At 39.3% G+C, this 21328-nt stretch overlaps 1 protein-coding gene across 14 annotated transcripts in view; it reads right to left on the bottom strand.

Moving 5' to 3' along the window:
* Positions 1 to 20080, bottom strand: part of MGA (MAX dimerization protein MGA) — a 93032-nt gene extending 72952 nt beyond the window's left edge. For 10 of the 14 annotated variants that reach the window (XM_029950293.1, XM_029950301.1, XM_029950298.1 and 7 more), the window contains exons 1-3: positions 19650 to 19746; positions 17125 to 17164; positions 11770 to 12900 (exon numbers count right to left, since the gene is read on the bottom strand). In XM_029950293.1, coding sequence (XP_029806153.1) covers positions 11770 to 12833 — 1064 coding nt within the window. In that variant the 5' untranslated portion in view covers positions 12834 to 12900; positions 17125 to 17164; positions 19650 to 19746. Of the gene's footprint in view, positions 1 to 11769; positions 12901 to 17124; positions 17165 to 19649; positions 19747 to 20020 lie in introns of those variants that run through there. The other 4 variants (XM_029950296.1, XM_029950295.1, XM_029950297.1 and 1 more) reach the window with 4 other exon arrangements.
* Between the last annotated feature and the right edge of the window lie 1248 nt (positions 20081 to 21328).

Raw genomic sequence — 21328 nt, 5'->3', positions numbered from 1 at the left:
TCAGTAACTGATAAGACTACAGACAAATAGACAATTAAGGAGAAAGAAGAAATGGACAATACTGGCATACTTATCTGAGAAAACTACCAAACACTATATTCAACAAAAGTGTAATACATAAATTTTCAAGCGTGCACTTAGTATTTTTTTTCATTTTTAATATTTATTTTTGACAGAAAGAGAAAGATTGTGCAAGCAGGAGAGTGGCGGGGGGGGGGGGCGGATACAGAATCTGAAGCAGACTTCAGGCTCTGAGCTGTCAGCACAGAGCCTGACATGGGGCTCAAACTTGTGAAACACGAAATCATGACCTGAGCTGAAGTCGCACACTTAAACCAACCTAGCCACCCAAGGCGCCCCAAGAGTGCACTATTTTTTTTTAATTTTTGTTAATGTTTATTTTTGAGAGACAGAATGAGAATAGGGCACGACAGAGAGAGAGGGAGACACAGTATGTGAAGCAGACTCCAAGTTGTCAGCACAGAGCCCAACATGGGGCTCGAACCCACGAACTGCGAGATCATGACCAGAGCCAGTCAGACCCTCAACCAACTGAGCCACCCAGGCACCCCAAGAGTTCACTTACTATAAACCAAAACTAACCATATGTTAGACAATAAAGCAAAGATACGATGTGTGTTTCAAAGGTTTTAAGTCACATGTCTTCTAACAATACAATCAAGCTATAAATCAATACTACATATCAATACAATATATCAAAATTTGCAGAGGGTACCTAAACAAATTTTCAGAGGAAATTTTATAGCTTTAAATAAAAGGTCTAAAATCAATTATATTAGTCAGGGGTTGATAAATGTTTTTGGGAAGTGCTAGAGAGTAAAAATGTTAGGCTTTGATGTCCATACAATCTCTATTACAACTATTCAGCTCTACCATTGTGACATTAAAGAAGCACAGACAATACATAAACAAGTAAGCATAACTGTATTCCAAAAAATGGACACCATAATTTGAATTCGATTTGATTTTCACAGGTGACAAAATACTACTCTTCTTTTACTCTTTTTCCCTATTTGAGAACATAAAAATCATTCTTAGTTTGCAGGCCATACAAAACAAATGGCAGGCTAGGTATGGTTCTAAGGTCTTAGCTAACTCCTGTCCTAACATAGGCAAATTAAACCAAAAGCAAGTAGAAAGGAGTAAATAAAAATGAGAGGGGGAGGGGAGCCTGAGTGGCTCAGTCAGTTAAGCATCCGACTTCAGCTAAGGTCATGATCTCATGGTTTGTGGGTTTAAGCCCGGCATCAGGCTCTGTGCTGACAGCTCGGAGCCTGGAGCCCACTTTAGATTCTGTGTCTCCTTCTGTCTGCCCTTTCCCCGCTTGAACTCTGTTTCTCGCTCTGTCTCAAAAATAAACAAACATTAAAAAAATAAATAAAATAAAAAATGAGAGGGGGGAAAAAATCAATGAAATAGAAAAGAGAAACTCGAAACCTGCCAACAAAGAAAATTCCACAGCTTCCCTAATGAAATCAATCACATAACGAATAAAAATAATCTTACACAAACCTGAGAGAGTGTAACAGGTTACAATTTGTCTTTTTTTTTAAGTTTATATATTTATTTTTGAGAGACACAGAAATAGCGCAAGTGGGAGAGGGGCAGAGAGAGAGAGAGAGAGAGAGAGACAGCGAGCGAGCCCAACATGGGGCTCTAATTTTTGAGACTGTAAGATCATGACCTGAGCTGGCGCCAAGAGTCAGACACTCAACGGACTGAGCCACCCATGAACCCCTACAATTTGTTTTATATAGAAAGCATAACTCTAAAACCAACACATCAGAAAAAAAAGCTGGAAATATCCTTCATGAATTTAGGATAAAACCCTCAACAAGGTATCATCAAACTCATTGACAATATTAAGAAGGATGTTATTATGACCCAATAATATTTATTCCATGAATAGAAGGCTGGTATACCATTTCCAGCGCTTACAACACAAATTGTCTATATCCAAATCCAAAGGAAGTACAAACTAGTAAGGGAATTCAGCAATGTAATCAGATACAAGATCAACATACAAATATCAAGTGTATCTCCTGAGAAGTCAGAGGATTCCAAGATTTATTATATCCAATGTCATCAAAACCAAATGGTATTGGCAAAAGAACAAATAAATGAAACATATTCAGTTTAAAAGTAGACCCACCTATATACATGGTCATCTGATTTTCCAAAATATGAAATGTATTAAGGAGAAAGTAGTCTTTTCATGGGGTGTCTAGATGGCTCAGGTCTTGATCTCACAGTTCAGAAGCTCTAGCCCTGTGTCAGGCTCTGCTGACAGCTCAGAGCCTGGAGCCTGCTTTGGATTCTGTGTCTCCCTCTCTCTCTGACCCTCCCCCACTCATGCTCTCAAAAATAAAAAAAAATTTTTTTAATAAAAAATAAAAGAGAAATTAAGTCTTTTCAAATAAATGGTTGTGGCACCTAAATATATGCATAGAAAAAACATGAGCCTTGACCCTACACCATGCACAAAAACTTATCCAAGAAAGATTACAGACTTAAAAGTGAAAGCTAGAACTCCCTTGCAAAATTTTCACTTAAGTGGTGAAAAATAGCATTTTCTTTTCCTGTTTTTTAACAGCTTTATTTATTAAATTATGTAACACAAAATCCACACCTTTTTTCAAATCTCCTTCACCTATTTTACCCATCTCTCTACCAACCTCTCCCTGGTAACCACTAGCCTGTTTATCTATATTTAAGAGTCTGTTTTTTGTGTTTTTTTCCTTCTACTTTACTTTCTTAAATTTTCTTTCTTAAATTCCACTTTTAAGTGAAATCATATGGTATTTATCTTTCTCTGATTTACTTCACTTACTATCTTCTAGATCCATCCATGTTATTGCAAATGGCACAATTTCATTCTTTTTTATGGCTGAACAATATTCCATTGTATATATTTACATCTTTACCCATTCATCTATGAACGGACACTTGAGTTGCTTCTATGCCTTAGCTATTGTTAAGTAATGCTGCCCTAAACATAGGAGGTAGCAAGTATCTGTTCAAATTAGTGTTTTCATTTTTGGGAGGTAAATATCCAATAAAAATATTACAGGATCATATGATAAATTCTTTTTAACAAATTATATACTGTTTTCCACAGTGGCTGCACCAGTTTACATTCCCATCAACAGTGCACAAGGGATCCTTTTTCTCCACATCCTCACCAACCTTTATTCCTTGAAACACTTTCTTACACCATACACAAAAATAAATTCAAAACAAAGACCGAAATGTGAGACCTGAAACCATAAAATTGCTAGAAGAAAACAAACACAGGCAGTTATCTCTTTGACATCAGCCCCAGAAACATTTTTCTAGATATATCTCCTTTGGTAAGGGAAACAAAAGCAAAATTAAACTACCAGGACTACACTAAGATAAAGAACTTTTGCACAACAAAGAAAATCATCAACAAAATAAAAAGACAGCCTATAGAATGGGAGAAAATACTTGCAAACAATATACCCAACTAGGGGTTAATATCCAAAATATATTAAGAACTTCTACAAGTCAACATTAAAAAATAGATAAATAATCCAATTGAAAGTGGGCAGAGAACAGGAACTGACATTTTTCCAAAGAAAACATACAGATGGCCAAAAGACACAAGAAAAAAAACGTTCACCATCACAAATCATCACAGAAATGCAAATCAAAGCCATAAAGTTATCACCTAACACCTGTCAGAAGAGCTAACATCAAAAACCCACCCATTTTAAGAGACAACTCAAGGCTTTTTAATAAATTTATAACTTTGCAATCGTTTCCCTCATCTTTTCTTAAAAGGTTAAGCTGAATAAGCCTTCTTTTTCCTTTCCCTGTTATGTCAGTTTTTAAATAAATTCACAGAGAAATGCCATTCTCTTATCAATTAAGGATTCACATTTAATGAAAGTTCTCTCATTATCTTCACATTTCAAGATAATAACTTCCATGAAGTAAAAAAAAAAAAAAAACAACAAACCCTGTATTTTCTTTTCACTTAGTCACATGACCTGAATTTTGTTTTCAGTAGTTGAGAACTTCATGAAGCTAGATGTTGGCTGTTACTGCAGTTAACTGCTTTCACATTTTCCTGAGAAATTAACTTATTCAGTAAGAAAGGTTCTCAAAAAGGATCTCTCCTTATCCTCCAATAAAGACTTCATGCATAATGCATGAAAATTTGTCTGGGCGGGAGGATTTTGCAAAGAACCCTGGAATTTCATACCTCTAAGAAGCCTCCATCCAAATAAATTAGGTGAAAGATTATTTAAGCAAGAATATAAGCAAAACCAACAATTTGTACAATTTAAAGGATTATTTTGATAGTACATAATCAAAGCAAATAAATACATGTACCCATCACTCTGAAACACATTTAAAAAGCTTCAAGTGCTACAGATAAAATTCAGTCAACATTTACTGAGCACCTCCAACATGCTATTGTATTTTCTCAGGCATAGGGATTAATACGAAAATAAATAAAGCAACAGTCACTACATTCAAGAAATTTACAGACCAGTATAAAAGACATAAAAGGGTCAACATAATGTTACTTAAGTTAATAAATGCTATTATAAAAATAGGTACAGGTATTACCAGTGCACCTTAGAAGAAACCATAACATAGTGCATTCCATGAAACTGGTTATTAGATTAATAGAACAAAGAAATCCATTAGTAAAAGGAAATGTAGAATGCAAAAGAAAACAAATAGCTCTTAGAAACTGAAACCTGGGTTGGGGTGCCTGGGTGGCTCAGTTGATTAAACGTCCCACTCTTGGTTTTGGCTTAGCTCATGATCTCATGGTTTCCTGGGTTCAAGCCCCACATCAGGTGCATCAGGCACCTCAGGCTCTGGGCTTTCAGCTTGGGATTCTCTCTCTCCACCCCCCTCTGCCCCTCCCCCACTCACACTGTCTCTGTCTCTCTGAAAACAAACAAATTGAAATCTAGGGCACTTGGGTAGCTCACTAGGTTAAGCATCTGACTCTTGATTTGGGCTCAGGTCATGATCCTACAGTTCTTGAGTTCAAGCCCCATATCAGACACCATGCTGACAGTGGAGAGCCTGCTTGGGATTCTCTCTCTCAAAATAAATAAATAAGCTTCAAAAAAAAAAAATCAGGGGCTCCTGGGTGGCTCAGCTGGTTAAGCATTCAACTTGGCTCAGGTCATGATATTAAGGTTCTGGAGTTTGAGCCCCAAGTCCAGCTCTGTGCTAACAACTCGGGGTGTGGAACCTGCTTCAGATTCTGTGCCTCCGTCTCTACCCGCGTCAACCACCCACCAAAAATAAACTTTAAAAATTTCTTTTTAAAATAGTAAAATTGAAAAAATAAAAATGTTTTAAAAAATTTTTAAATAAAAATCTGATGGCTGCAATAAAAACTTCAGGAAGTTAGAAATTAAATCAAGGAAACTTCATATAAAGTAGAGCAAAAAGATAATGACGGGGAAAAAAGACTACATAAAACAATCCAGGAGACTGAACATCCAACAGAAAACCTTAAGCGGACAGAAAATTTACAATAATACTAAATATGTTCCTACAACTAAAGAACATGAATTTGATTTTTAAAAAACACAGCACAACAATGAGAACCACACCAAAGCTCATCACTGTGAAATTTCATAGTATGAGGGATCTACAAAGGGTGTTAAGAGCTTCAAAGGACCAGGAATCAAAAGGACATCAAACTCCGGGGGAGGGGGGTGGGGGCTGACAGGCTCAGTCCCTAGAGTATGAGATTTTTGATGTTGGGGTTGTTAGTTCAAGCACTACACTTGGCACAGAACCTACTAACTGGAACATGAGGGCATGTTTTCAAGCAAAGAAATACATCAAATACATTTATAATGCAGGAGGACGTAACAAAGTTATTTCTCACCATGCAAGAAGAAAACTAAGGGTTGAAAAAAGTTAAGCCTGGTCTACTATGTCCATCAGAAGTGATTTTATTTAAATATTCTAAAGTTCTATGCCCCAAACATTCTTTCTAGGAAAAGAAATGATGTACTTGCCCAAAAAAAGAAAACACAAAGCAATACAGACAGCTTAAGATACAGGGAATAGGAGAACCTACATAAAACAATGTTAAATGCAGAGTCAGCAGAATGACAGCAAAGAGAAATCCCAAAGCTTTACACAGTCTTGGAGAACAACCAGTTCAGATTGGTAAAGGAAGATAAGAGCAACTGAAGATAAAATTCAAAAAAATTTACTTTAATTAGATGAAAGTGTGTGAATGTCTAAGTGAGAAATTTTAAATTTAATACTGAAGAATTTTGTAAAGAATTACCACTAAGCATAAAGGAAACTAAGGAAAAGAAAAAATATGGCAATAATTACTAAAAATCAAAATTACACAAGAAAATGCATTTAGGGTATACTATTTGGCTAAACAGTATAGAAAATTTATATTGCAACACTAAAAATTGATTTTTTGACAACTATACTGACAAGGCAAAAGTAACAACTGAAAGACTTGGATAACATGTAAATATGATAATTAGTTGGCACTACATATGATTTAGACAGAGACAAATATCACTAGAAATGACTCTAAGTGAAAAAACAAATTTCCTTTAGGAAGAACTGCAGAGGGTGAAAGGGAATGAAGCAAGAAAGTGTATTTTTCACCATGTGGTTTTACTTAAGGCTTTTAAAATTATGTGCACATACTCATCATATAATGAAGAGCTTGTCGGGTCTTCATCCAGTGTTCCCAGCAGAGTTTCTATAAACCCCTTGGAAATTGTTAAGTGACTGAAATGTCTTTACTAGGGAGCCTAGGTGGCTCAGTCAGTTGAGGGTTAACTTGATTTCCATTCAGGTCATTTTCTTGAAATCCATGGATGGAGCCCCACATCCCACATCAGATGCACTAGGCTAGGAGCCTATTTAAGATTCTTTCTCTCTCCCAGTCCCTCTGCCCCTCCCCCATGCATAGGTGTGTATGTTCTATTCTTTCTCTTAAAAAAATAAAATAAAAAAGTGTCTTTATTAATCATGAGCCCACTGGATCACACCTAAGATTATGCTAATGAGGTACCTCAACGGGGAAGTCCTAAATAGCCTCATGATGGGGGCTGCTCACTAGTTCTAGACCAACTCTGATTAGAGGATTGGGACTGCAAAACAGCCTGACCCGCAGGGAGGGTAAGGGCGCTGGAGATTAAGTTCAATCACCTGGCCAATGATTTAATTAGTCACAGCTACTTGAAACCTTAACAAAAAGTGGACACCAAAACTCAATGGAGTTTCCTAATTGGTGAACACATCAATATGCCAGGAGGGTGACACACCCTATAGGTCTCCTGGGGAGAGGGTGTGGAAGCTCTACATTTGAGACCCTCCTGACCTCACCTTCTATCTTTTTTTTTAATGTTTTTTTATTGTATTATTGAGACAGAGAGAGAAACAGAGAGAGAAACAGACCATGAGCAGGAGAGGGTCAGAGAGAGAGGAAGACACAGAATCTGAAGCAGGCTCCAGGCTCTGAGCAGTCAGCACAGAGCCTGATGCGGCGCTCGAACCCATGAACCCTGAGATGGTAACCTGAGCCAAAGTCGGCTGCCTAATCGACTGAGCCACCCAGGCACCCCACCTTCTATCTCTTCGTATGAATGATTCTAATCTGCATCCTTTATAATAAACTGCTGTCATAAATACAGTCCTTTCCTGAGTTCTACTGAGTTATTCTAGGGAATTAGTAAACCTGAGGGTGTTCATGAGAAACTCTGAAATTGTAGCCAATTGTTAAGAATTGGCTTAGAGGTGAGACCCCAAGTAGCATGGAGTTGAGACCCCACTTAAGGCTGCTTTCTGAAGTAGGGGCAGTCTTCAAGGGTACCATGCCTTCAAACTTGTGCAAACTAACACCAACTCAGTTGTTAATGTCAGAACTAAACTGCAGACTGTAACAGTGGGATTGAAACAAAATAGTACTATTTTTACTTGGTATTTTCTTTTATTTCAAGGCAATCAGTAGACTAAAGAACTAAACAGAAATAACAGTATCCAATTACTTTTAAAAAAATTAAAAGTCTGACAAACAAGGGCAAAACTGGAGGGAAAACATTTTTAAGAGTAATAAAGAGACAAAATAATAAATTCATCAAAGTAGATAAGAACTAACAATGATGAATTTTTTTTAAAAGGTGGGGTAGGGTAGGAATCTAAGTCAGGCAATTACCATTACAAAGCTATACTAATTAAGGCAATTTGGGTTTTGCCAAAGGGCAGACAAACTAATCAAAGGGGGAAAATGGTGTCCAAGAAAAGATCCTCACATATATGATCATCTAAGGAATCCCAATGGCCAGTTAAGTATATAAAAAGATGGTCAACTTTACCTACTCAGAAAAATGCAAATTAAAACCACAATGCTCCCACTTTCACCATTTCTAAATATAATACTACAAGTTCTAACTATAGCAATTAGGCAAGAAAGAGAAATAATATACATTCAAATTGGAAAGGAACTAAAGCTATCTCAATTCACAGATAACATGATCTTATATATAGAAAACTCAGAAATACACAGCAAGAAAAGCAATTAATAAATTCAGCAAAGGACAGCAATACATAATATAAAATACAGCAATTTCCTTTTCAAAAAGGAAATTGAGAAAATCATTCTATTCACAAAAGAATCAAAAAGAATAAAAAAAATACAGGGGCACCTGGGTGGCTCAGCTGGCGGTTCAGTGAGTTCCAGCCCTGCATGAGACTCTCTGCTGTCTACAGTCAGCACAGAGCCTACTTTAGATCCTCTGTTGTCCTCTCTCTCTACACCCATCCCCTACGCTTTCTCAAAAATAATTTTTTTTAAAAAAGGAAAAATAAAATACATACGAATAGATTTAACCAAGGAGGCAAAGACTTTTACATTGAAAACTATACAGTACTGCTGAAACAAATTAAAACCCTAAATGAAAGGGCGCCAGGGTGGCTCAACTGGTTAAATATCAGACTTTTTCTGCTCAGGTCTTGATCTCACAGTTGCAATCTCACAGGGTCGGGGCCACACATCAAACCATGTACTGACAGCTTAGAGTCTGGAGCCTTCTTTGGATTCTGTGTCTCAGTCTCTCTGCCCCTCCCCCACCTCTCAAAAATAAACAAACATTTTTAAAAAATGACCCAGGGGCGCCAGGGTGGCTCAGTCGGTTAAGCATCCAGTGAAGCGTCGACTTCAGCTCAGGTCATGATCTCACATTCATGGATTCGAGCCCCGCAACAGGCTCTATGCTGACAGCTAGCTCAGAGCCTGGAGCCTGTCTTCAGATTCTGTGTCTCCCTCTCTCTCTGACTCTCCCCTGCTCACGCTGTCTCTCTTTCTCTCTCAAAAATAAATAAAAACATTAAAAAAAAAAAAAGACCCCCAAAAAAAGATCCCTTACCAAAAAATAAATAGTAAATAGCCCTTAAAAATAAAATAAAAATAAAAAATAAAAATAAAAATAAAAAATAAAAAATAAATGACCCAAATGGAAAGATATCCCATATCCACGGAATGGAAATATGACACTGCTAAGTAACAACACTTTCCAAAGCAAGATACAGAGGTAGTGTAATTGTTATTAAAACACACAATGGTCATTTTTGTAGAAGTAGAAAAAGTGATACTAAAATTCATTCAGCATTTCAAGGGATCTCAAGCGGCTGACTGAGCCACCCTGGCGCCCCTAAAAATTTTTAAGAAAAAAAAAGAAAATCCATTAATGTAATCCATCACAACAAACTTTAAAGGAAAAATCACATGACCCTATCAGTAAGATTGAAAAAAGGCATCTGACAAAATCCACCACCCATTTATGATCAAAACTCTCAGTAAACTAAAAATAGAAGGAAACTTCCTCAACTTGATTAAGAATTTTCAACGGGCGCCTGGGTGGCTCAGTCGGTTAAGCCTCCGACTTCGGCTCAGGTCAGATCTCAGGTTCGTGGGTTCGAGCCCCGCGTCAGGCTCTGTGCTAACAGTTAGCTCAGAACCTGGAGCCTGTTTCCAATTCTGTGTCTCCTTCTCTCTCTGCGCCTCCCTCTCTCATGCTCTGTCTCTCTCTGTATCAAAAATAAATAAAACATTAAAAAAAAAAAAAGAATTTTCAAGAAACAATTAAAGCTAACATCTTACAAAAAAAGATGATAAACTAGAAGCTTTCCTAAGAAGAACAGGAACAAGGCAAGGATATCTCTTCTTACACTGTCTTCAACATCATACTGGAAATCCTACCTAGTACAAGAAAAGAAAATAAGAGGAATATAGATCCGCTGGGGAAAAAGAAATGAAACTGCCTAGGGACACCTTGGTGACTCTCAGTTAAGCATCCAACTTCAGCTCAGGTCATGACCTCAGAGTTCCTGGTTTCGAGCCTATCAGGCTCCGTGCTGACAGCTCAGAGCTTGGAGCCAGCTTCAGATCCTGTGTCTCCCTCTCTCTCTGCCCCTGCCCCACTCGCACTGTCTGTGTCTTTCAAAAAATGAATGTTTAAAAAAGAAAATTAAAAAGGACTACAGACCTTAACAGACACCTCACCAAAGATAAAAAGATGACAAATTAAGTGTATAAAAAGACATACACTGTATTGTCATCAGAGAAAGATAATAAGATACTACAATACACCTAACAGAAGTGCCAAATCTAGAGGCACCAAGGTGGCTCAGGTGGCCTGGAGCTTGCTTTGGATTCTGTGTCTCTCTCTCTCTCTGTCCCTCCTCCTCTCATGCCCTCTCTCTCAAAATAAATAAATGTTGATTAAAAAACATTTTTTAAGTATTGTAAAAACCCAGAAAACTGACAACCCCAAATGCTAACAAGGATGGAGAACAACAGGAACTCTCATTCACTGAGAGGAATGCAAAATAGCACAGCCACTTTAAGACAGTTTGGAAGTTGGTTGTCTTTTTTTTTTTTTTTTTTTTTTAACAAATCTAAACATACTCCTACCATATGATTTAGCAATCAAGCTCCTTGGTATCTACTCAAATGATAGAAGTTGAATATGAATGTTTAAAATAGCTTTATTTAAAAAAATAATAATAAAATAGCTTTATTCAACAACAAACTATTTTAAAATAAATAAATAAATAAATTAAATTAAATTAAATTGCTTTATTCATAATCGCCAAAAACTTGGAAGCAACCAAGATGTCCTTCAGTAGATGAATGGATAAACTGGTACATACAGACAATGGAATTTATTCAATACTAAAAAAAAAGATGTTACCATGCCATGAAAGGACATAAAGGAAACTTGAATACGTATTAGTAAATAAAAGAAGTCAATGTGAAAGGTAACATACAGCATGATTCCAACTATATGACATTCTGGACAAGGTAAAGCTATGGAGACAATAAAAATATCAAAGGTTGCCAAAGGTTTGGGAGGAAAGGAAGGCTTAAGAGGTAGAGCAGATGTTTTTACCAAGGAACAGTCATGCACAATTAATAGAATTCTAAACCTAAAAATTCTAAAACTCTAAATCTAAATGAGCAAAAGGTCCCCATTCTGAAACACCGTCTAATTTGCCTATAATTCTAAATCCTGAACACAACCGATATTCGTTAGAAAAAAAAATAGCTGTCAGTTCATAAAATGTAAAAACTGTGGTATATTTTATAGTAGCTTACATTTATTGATCTCAACAAATGATACTGATCTCAAGTCAGCAGTCCACACAACCAATGTTAAACCCCAAATCTTCCTTTTATCTCCAAGAATAGAAAAGCTGTTAACCTACCTTTCAGTAACCTCCTGTTTCAATTGAGGAACTTCACTAAGTGCTGAATCAATATCCATGAAGCCAAGAAAGTCCCGTTTTATATTAAGAGAGGCCTTCTCCAATCCCTTGCCTGATGTTTCATGACCCCTCAATAATGGATCTGAATCAGTTAGCTGTAGGTCTGAACCCTCACCTTCTGTAAGACGGACCCGCTGACCAGGAGAACTGGGAACACTACTACCTTCCTGGTCAGAGCTGTTCTTTTGTTTTCCATCTCTCTGGGGCTTACTATTCAGCCCATCATCCCTGAAGCCTTTAGCAAATGGATTGTAATCTATTTTCAGCTGGGTAATCTGAATGTTCTGATAAGCTGTTACTGCAAAGAATTCAGTCTGTGGGAAGGTAAAAGTGTGGACACCAGGGCCATTTAATTGTATCACTTCAGTAGCCTTTTCTGCAGGCACCAAATGAAGTCTCGGCAGGTAGCGATGCATAGAGTGTAAGATGATATGCCCTTCTTGGTCCAGTGTATTGTTGGTAAGTTTGAGTTTATAGAAAGATACTGGTTGATGCATCCAATAGTGACCCGTGGAAGGAGATTCTGGATGAATAAAAACCCTCCCCAAAACATGGGGTTCAGCCTTCCCACTTGGTTCCCACCAGCGACCATTCCACTTATAACGATGATTATCCACAGGAGATATATCCATGACAAGAATATACTTCATATTTGAATCTAAACCTGTTATCCAGTAACGACAGTATGGAAACATGCGTCTTCCCTGCTTGGTCAGAATCATCTCTGTGCTTCGATGATAGAATTCATTCCACATACTATTGTTATCCAAAGTGACAGTGATTCCTCCCACAGTACAATCAGCTGGAAGGCAAATCTTCCCTTTAGATTTTCCTGGTGATGTCACACTGCTAGCCAAAGCACAGGCATCCCGATTAGTTACCAAAATTCCTTGATCAGTTTTGCCATTTCCTGGCTGTTTTAGGATGACAAAGAAGGTAGGTGCTGCTCCTGCCACTGTTCCACCATCTTGATTAGCCAATATAATCTGCTGTTTCTCCTCCATGATTCCAATGAGAAACTCAGTAGTAAGATAATTCTAGTCACCACATAGTCACAGTGGACTCTCCAGCCTACAAAACAAACAAAACAAAAACAAAAACCCTTTAGTCAAGTAAATGTTTATTTCGTTAAAAATACAAAAATGATTACCCTATCCCCAAAGTATATTCCTAAACTCTTTGAAGACTGCTTCTGCCTTTCTCTCAATCAATGTAATGATACTCACTTTGGATTACTTATCTTTTTAAAATTCATTTTAATCTAATTACAGTTTACCCTTGAACAACTCAGGGTCCACGTGACCTCCCTTCCTTGCATGCACAAGTGAAAATCCATGTGGGGGCACCTGGGTGACTCCGGTCAGTTAAGCATTCGATTTTGGCTCAGGTCATGATCTCATGGTTTGTGGGTTCAAGACCCACATCAGACTCTGCTGTCAGTGCGGAGCCTGCTTCAAATCCTCTGACCCCCTCTTTCTCTGCCCCTCCCCTGCTTGCACTCTCACTCTCTCTAAAAAATAAATTTAAAAACTTTTTTAAAGATAAAAGAAAACCTGTAACTTTTGACTCCTCAAAACCTTAATTACTAATAAACCACTGTTGTTGGAAGGCTTACCATAGTATAAACAATATATTTTGTATATGTATTACATACTGTACTCTTACAGTAAAACCAGAGAAAAGCAAAATAATCATAAAAAAGAGAAAAGACATTTGCAGTACTGTATTATATCACAAAGTATACAAAAGAAAAGCAAATAGCTATGAAAACAATGTCAGAATAAGAGAAATCTGTAATTAAAACCACCCTAACACTTTTTTACCCCATCACACCAGCAAAAGTCAAAATTTGGTAGAGGTATTGGAAAGGATGTAAATCAGCCAGCATTCTCATCTAACCAGATGCTGAGACTATAAGACAACAAAATCTCTATGATAGAGGGCAACATGAAAATATCAAAAGTACAGGGGCACCTGGGTGGCTCAGTCAGTTAGGTGTCGACTTCAGCTCAGGTCATGATCTCATGGTTCATAAGTTCAAGCCCTACATCGGGCTCTCTGCTGCCAGCATGGAACCTGCTTCAGATCCTAGGTCCTCCCCCAGGCCCCATTGCCCCTCCCTGGAACACTCTCTCTTTCCCTTTTTCTCAAAAATAAACATTTAAAAAATATATATCGAAAGTATAAACGCATAAATCCTATGAAACTTCAGTTCTTCTCAGACCTTATCTTAAATACACACATGCACACACACATCCATGATAAATGACAGATACAAGAGTATTCCCTCTATTTCCATGTATAATGCAAAAGACTTTGGGGTGGGGGAGTCCATCAAGAGAGACTGGTTAAATAAATGGTGGTACACTGACAGAGTGGAAAATTCTAAAGCTAAAAAAGAGAATATATAAGGGAGTCTGGGTGGCTCAGTCAGTTAAGCGTCCAACTTCAGCTCAGGTCATGATCTCTCAGTTTGGGAGTTGTGGCCCCCACATCAGGCTGTGAGCTGACACTTTAGAGCCACCTTGGGATTTTCTCACTTCCTCTCCCCTTCCCCTACACTCACGTGCACGTACGCTCTCTCTCAAAATAAATAAACTTTAAAAATAAATAACATAAAATAAAAAAAAAGAGAATGTATGAATTTTATGGATTCATACTCCACAAGACAGTACAGGCAAAATATTCCCAAGAGTTATAAATTATGTTACACTTCTTGATAAAGTTAAAAACAAAAAGCTAAAGAAAAGAGCATGTATCTGTTTGATATATACATACTACTTGTAAAAATAGGAAAGGAACTAAGTGCTAGCTACTAGTGGATGGGAAAATACATACTGTAACACTTTGTACATGTTATATCTTGTGAACATACAACATATTTGAAAAATAGTCAAAATTAGTTCATTTTTAAAATTCTGCTTCTAAGGGGGTGCCTGGATGTCTCAGTCAATTAAGTGTCTGACTTCAGCTTATGATCTCACAATTCATGGGCTCAGCCCCCAGATCAAGCTCTGCACTGACAGCTCAGAGCCTGGAGCCTTTTTCAGATTCTGTATCTGTTATTATTAAATAAACATTTAAAAGAAAAACAAAATGAAATGAAATCCCACATATATTGTATGATTTCATTTATATGTACTGTCTAAAATAAGCAAATCTGCAGCGGTGAAAAGTAGATGAGTGGTTGCCAGGGGAAGGAGAGAGAGATAACTGAGACAACTGCTAATGGGTATAGGGTTTCTTTGGGGGGGTGATAGAGATGTTCAGGAACTAAAACCTGTGAAGCGTACCCTTTAAAATGGTGAATTTTATGTTACATGATTTATATCTCAATAAAAAGTTATAAAGAAATATCAGGTTGTTAAATTCAACTGATGTGCTAAATTACCTAAATATTCTACAAGATATAAAGTTATCTCTAATTAGCAATTACACAAAACAGAAAGAAAGATGCTACATCACTACTCCTGCGTAAGTGGGTCAGTAATTTTAGGTAATCAAATCAGCCTTTTATTGGTGCTACTCATTTTAATTAAAAATCTAATTTCATCTTTCCTCAGAGCTACTGACAAGCAACAAAATCATATGATCTGAACGTTAACTCTTTTTAGAGAATTGGCCACATGACCAAAAAACTTAAAAAATTAACAATTAGCCTGAGGATAATAGATATTTTAAAAGTCAAGACTTCAAAAAGGTTGGCTACTGTTTCCTATTATGGCTAGATATAAAAATAGAATCCCACTTCCTTACACTAAAGCACTAATACCCAGGAAACATGAAAAAAACAATTTCTTCTCTGATTTGGAGCTTATTTTTAAGGGAGAAAATTTAGGGTGATTCTTTTCAAAAGTTGCCTCAGGCTTAAGGTAACTAAATCCATTGGTTTCATAAAACTAACAGTTTAGGCAACATCTATCAGAGATTGATAAAGCAAACTTAAAATAGAAGTAAAAAAATAAGGGAAATATAAAAAATAGTAAAGCTGAGGTGCACCTGGATGGCCTACTCGGTTAAATACCTAACTTTATTTCAGCTCAGGTCATGATCTCATGGTTCATGAGTTCAAGCCCCACATCGGGTTCCAGGCATCTGACAATGTGGAGGCTACTTAGGATTCTCTCTCTCTCCCTCTCTCCGCCCAACTTCCACTCCACTCTCTCTCAAAATAAACATTAAAAAATAAAGCTCAGAAAATTCACAAAAACTAATACCTCTACAAAACCATGTTCATTCAAACTGCAAAATCCTATACTTAGTTAAATAAAGTTCAAAGTTTTTTTTTCCACAAACCACCATTTTTGTAAGCAATTATGTAAAACACTCTTATGAAGTACATTTACTTAACACAAGCTGGCAAAGAACTACCGGAAAATTTTTTTAGATATTTCAAACCTATGACTGCATTAAAAAGTGTTCCGAATTTCTTAAACATTATCTTCTATATTAAAATCTTGGTTCATTATAGGTAAAACTAGGGCAAAGAAGTTTTAACCAATGCTTCAGAAAGCACTCTTGAAAATCCATGAAAATGCCAAAGATTCAACTGACGGAAATTCCATTTAGTGCTACAGAATGCACTGAAGTAAACTTGATGCTAATTTCATATACACACATTTCAAATTTTTCCTTTTGCCTAAAAAAAATTAAGTGCAGAAAAGGCGGCCTGCCCTATTTCAACTCTGTGCACAAATAATATAACTTTTTCAATGTAAAACTGTGTATGAAGATAGGAAAAATAATTTTCAAACAACGATTTGTCTAAGTCGTCTTTAGGAAAAAAAAAAAAAAAGACCTTCCAATCAAACCCCTCCATAAGTGTAATCAAAATGCATAAAAATATGACCAAAACAATGTCTCTATCTTTTGCTATACACTTCTACTCATGGGAGCAAGGAATTGAGCTCTTACTCCATACCAATCTCCTCCCCCCCACCCCCCCACGTAGGTTTCATGCTCCGGGAGGAGTCCAATGCCAGGCTTGAACTCAAGACCCTAAGACCAAGATCTGAGACTAGACCAAGAGCCTGGACATCTAACTAACTGGGCCACCCTGGTGCCCCTCCATAACAATCTTTAAGCACACACTCCAATATAAGCATGCCTTCACTTCTGGGATACTATATAGAATCTTATAATCTAAGGATAGTTGATTATATTCAGCTACTTCAGACATATACATAACACTCTAAATTCTAAGGCTTTAATCACTGCAAAAATCAAATGTACTTTACGAAGGTTTAGGTTACTCACGCAGAAATAAACCTATTCTCAGCAAGATTTTTAAAGTACCTTATATATGGTTGTTTAGAAGCTTTAAGGAAGACCACAACTGCAAAAAAAAAAAAAAAAAGTTCAGTTCAGCTTTTCAATATCAAGCATTTATCTACACAATAAAATTATAATAACAAGCCAAGGAATTAAGTTTAGTTGTGGATGGCAAATACTCTTTCTGAGTAAGTCCCATCAGAATACATACACACACCCACAGGCACTTTCAGAGAGAATGTTGTTTTCAGGTAAGTAATGTGGCAAGTGCCATAAATAAACTTAAAATTTCTGAGTCCCTCCACTAAATGTCTTCACCAGTGACCTCTTGGGGAAATGTTTAACTACTAAAGCCATGACCCTCCTGCAACTTACAAAACACACTAGTTAGTTCATTAAGTAGTTACCTAACTATGATTCATGTACTGCTCCCTAACCCACCCCACTCCCCCCACCAAAATAACACCCAATCAAAACACTATTACTTTAAAAACATGACAGCAAATGGTGGCAAAAACCTAAAATTGCTGACCACCAATTCTTAACCATTAGGTTGATTTCAATAGTTAAGTGATACTTGCCATTTTATTAGTAAGAACTTACTCCAGACCAGACAACATCCTGGGCATTTTATCATTACCAGTCCTGTAAAGCGCAAAATACTAACTGAAATGCTTTAGGTTTTAAGGCAAGAACTGCATTTGCCTAAGAGAGTACGCCCCCTACCTTCTCTCCCCAAATACCATCAGTTAATGCTAACTACAGGAGTATTTTCGATTCCTAGGAATGGTCCTTTAACAACTCAGGCATAACAAGCTCTCAGGTCCCAGCAGTTGCATAAGCAGAATTTGAAGAGCTAACTTTCACGGCAGAAACAGACAGGAATGAAACATTCGCCCTATTTCAGTACCCAGGGCACTGTATTTCCTCAAGTCCTAAGCATGTGTTTTCTGTTAGCTGAACTCAACCCACTCTACCTACATAACCGCTAAAAATATAACCATTTGGAAGAAACACCAACACTGACCCCGTACCCTTGTAAGTGAAAAGGCTTCCTGCCAGTCCCCAGGAAAAGCACTCGCCGTCGACTATCAAGGGCCCACAATCACCGCTTTTTAACTGCAGAGGCCAGCTGCCCGACAACCACGTGAAAAAATGCCGCAAGGAAAGCTCTTCCGGAGAAGAGGAGTCCCGAAAGATCACGTGCCGTCAGCCGGAACCGGCCGAACGTTCCGCGGGATCCAGTAGCATCGTTACCGTGGAGACTACAGAACCAGCCACCCTGCCCTCTCTGGCCAGCCCCCTTCCCAGCAGTCGTCACGCCGCCGCCAGGCACCTTCCCTGCAGCCTAGCCGCGGCGTGCGTCGTGCCCAAAAAGAAGAGGCAGAACAGACAGTATTTGCCAGGGGTTACACTGCAGAAGCCTGAGAAGCTTTACAACACCCACCGGTGGCGCGCGGGTGGGCTCGAGAGTTCTCTTCATCCACGTGTCTGCTTCGGCGAGGCGAACCCTGGGAGAGTGGTCTTCCCTCAGAAAGAGGTGTATTCAGTCACCCCTCCTTTGAGACCTCCCTCATTCCCCCCTTCTTGCACCTTCCCCAGGGTTCCAAAAGCGAAGCAAAAATCTTCACAGAACACATTACCATTTCCACTCTCAATCCGGTATGAAATGATCTAACTTCTCCATACTCTTGGCACACATATCCCTCAACTTTGGTTACTGGTGCTCAAACAGACTTAGTTATATCGCAGATCCACCTACCACCGAGGGCAGAGACCTACTAGACAATTTAACTGATGCGGTAAATCTTATGAACAGAGAACGAACCAAAGGCTGACCACGGAGGAAAAAAGAAAATAACACCTGTTCTTCCCACCTGTTTTCCCCGCCCTCATTTCTGCACTTACTAGCCACCGGTCTTTGTTTACCAAGTTCCCACTCCCGTACGGTTCACTTCCTCGCCTTCCATACTAAACTCGCGCGCGGTGCTGCTTAAACAACTTGCCCGGAAATTACAAGCTAAAAAAGACGTTTACACAGGTGTCAAAAAGCTGCACACAGCTCCTTAAAAAGCGACGTCAGCACCGTTCCCTCAGAGTTTTTTGAACCCCGAGACCTGAGCTCTAAAATGCAAAGCGCACAAGCAGAGCTCTCGACCTAAGCCCCGCGCCGCGCTGGAAGTCATCACGCGGAGCGTACCATGCGGTGCAGCACCCCACGCACGCGAGGGCTGGGCCGCGCCAAGGGCGCTTCTCACCCCGCCCGCCTCGTGGCCGCTCTCTCTGGCGTCGATGTTACCAGTGAGTTCGCTGCGCGACGCGGAAGTGAGGCCGGGAACGCGCGCGAGGTGACATGCGCAGCCTCGCTCAGGGGGCCACAGGCGCGCGCCAAAGGCGCCCCGCGCAAGGCCCGGCCTGGCTGGGGCGTGCGAAGATCGCACAGAAGAACGCTTCTCACGCTGTTCAAATCCACAAGCGCTTCAAACTCTCGAGAAACTCCAATCGGGCCAATACTAAAGAGACGCCCTCCACCCAGGCCCGAGAGTTACCGTGCGGGGCGTGGCCGGCCTCACCCGGAGTCCTTCACATCCCGCTGGGGGCGGGTTATTCTGTTCGGTTCGCACACCGTGTGTCCGCTCCAGCTGAAGAGCCTGCGCGCGCACCGGACGTCCACGTCACCGCGCACGCGCTCCTACCCGCTCAGAGCCCACCGCGCAAGCGCAAAAGGAGGCGCGAGCAGCACCTCCCTCGCCCCTCCCCCAACACCAGGAGGCCAAACGGCCCCGGAGCAGCGACAAGACCCTTGGGACCCGCCCCTGGAGCTCAAGCCGCTGGTTTTCCGGGTCCCAGAAACCGATAAAAGGCTAATGAAGCTTCCAGAATCAAGAAAGGCGAGGGAGGAAGAAGGCACCCCAATTACCTCAGCCTCGCACACGAAGGCTTCGTGAAAACCGTGAAACCTTTGCCCGCGGGCTTTCTCAAAAGTGCCCTCCACCGTTTCCCTCGGGCTCCTTGGCGGCCCCGCCCCTGCCGCACCCAGCCCCACCCACATCTGACTCCACAGCCCCAGGGGGCTTCCCAAACGCATCAAAATCCGCGATCTTCCTCCCCACTGTGCTGTAGGTTTGGATAGCGCCAGACCGTCGGGAAACGTTGAAGAAAAGACGGAGACGAGTGGTCGAGTCTGCAACATCCACAAAAGAAGAACACTAAGAAAGGAGACCGAAAACTCCACTACCAAATGGGAAAGGAAGAAGAGTTGCCACTACTTGCCTGATATAAATATGAAAGATGTCCTAATAAAACAGTAAAAAGTGGAAACAAGAATTTCGCATCACAGAGTATTATCTAAGCTTTTATGCCTTGATCCTGCGTTTTCAGTTTTTGTTTGGTCAAGATATTTAAGCTATGAAGTGCAAAGGGAAAATTGCTCAATATCTGTTATGCCAGGCAGATGCTGAACTAATAATTAAAGAACAATATTTCTCCCAACCAAACATCAAAATTATTTCTTCTTCCCTACTCCTTATCAGGCACTCTTCTGAGCTACTGACACTCAAGTTTTTTTAAAAAGGGAGAGTTGTTCAAAGTGAGAGCGAAGAGGCAAAATAGAAGTCCGTAGTAAGAGCAGAAATTGGTCCATGTTTCCGAACTGTATTCTTTCACTTTCAGAAGAATTAGCAAGTACTGAGAACATATTAATTACTAGATGACTTAATACAAAATACTATGAAGAAAAATGAGAGAGTTGAAAGAAAGGAGCCAAGGAGATCCTTATCCCACCAAGACTGATCAGAGCTGGACTCCAGGCATGTTAGGAAGAAGGGTCTTTTTTCTTTCATTCGGCTCTCCCTCTGCCACACAATGGGAAGAAACTGCTGGAATTAGTATGGACTGGAAAATGTGTAGGTTAAAGATTAGAGGCTTCTGAAGTTCCTCTGAAACCCCCATTCAGGCATGGTCAACAAGAGCATCACAAGCACAACAAATGAGTAATACACAAGATTATATATAGATAGATATACTCTTCCCTGACCCCAAAAATCTTTTCCCACCTTGTCAGAATCTCCCACTCTTCCAAGAATGCCTTCCTCTCAAGGGTGTTAAGTTTCCTCATACAAACTTAAAGGCAGAAATAAAATATGTTGACTTAGCATTAAAGCATCTGATTCTAAGATGTAAATGACTGATTACCAGTTAACCACCACACCCATGGTAGTTACATCCC

Source organism: Suricata suricatta, chromosome 9, assembly GCF_006229205.1.
Source record: "Suricata suricatta isolate VVHF042 chromosome 9, meerkat_22Aug2017_6uvM2_HiC, whole genome shotgun sequence".
In the NCBI taxonomy this organism is placed as follows: domain Eukaryota; kingdom Metazoa; phylum Chordata; class Mammalia; order Carnivora; family Herpestidae; genus Suricata; species Suricata suricatta.
This window is presented reverse-complemented; position numbering and strand designations above follow the sequence as displayed.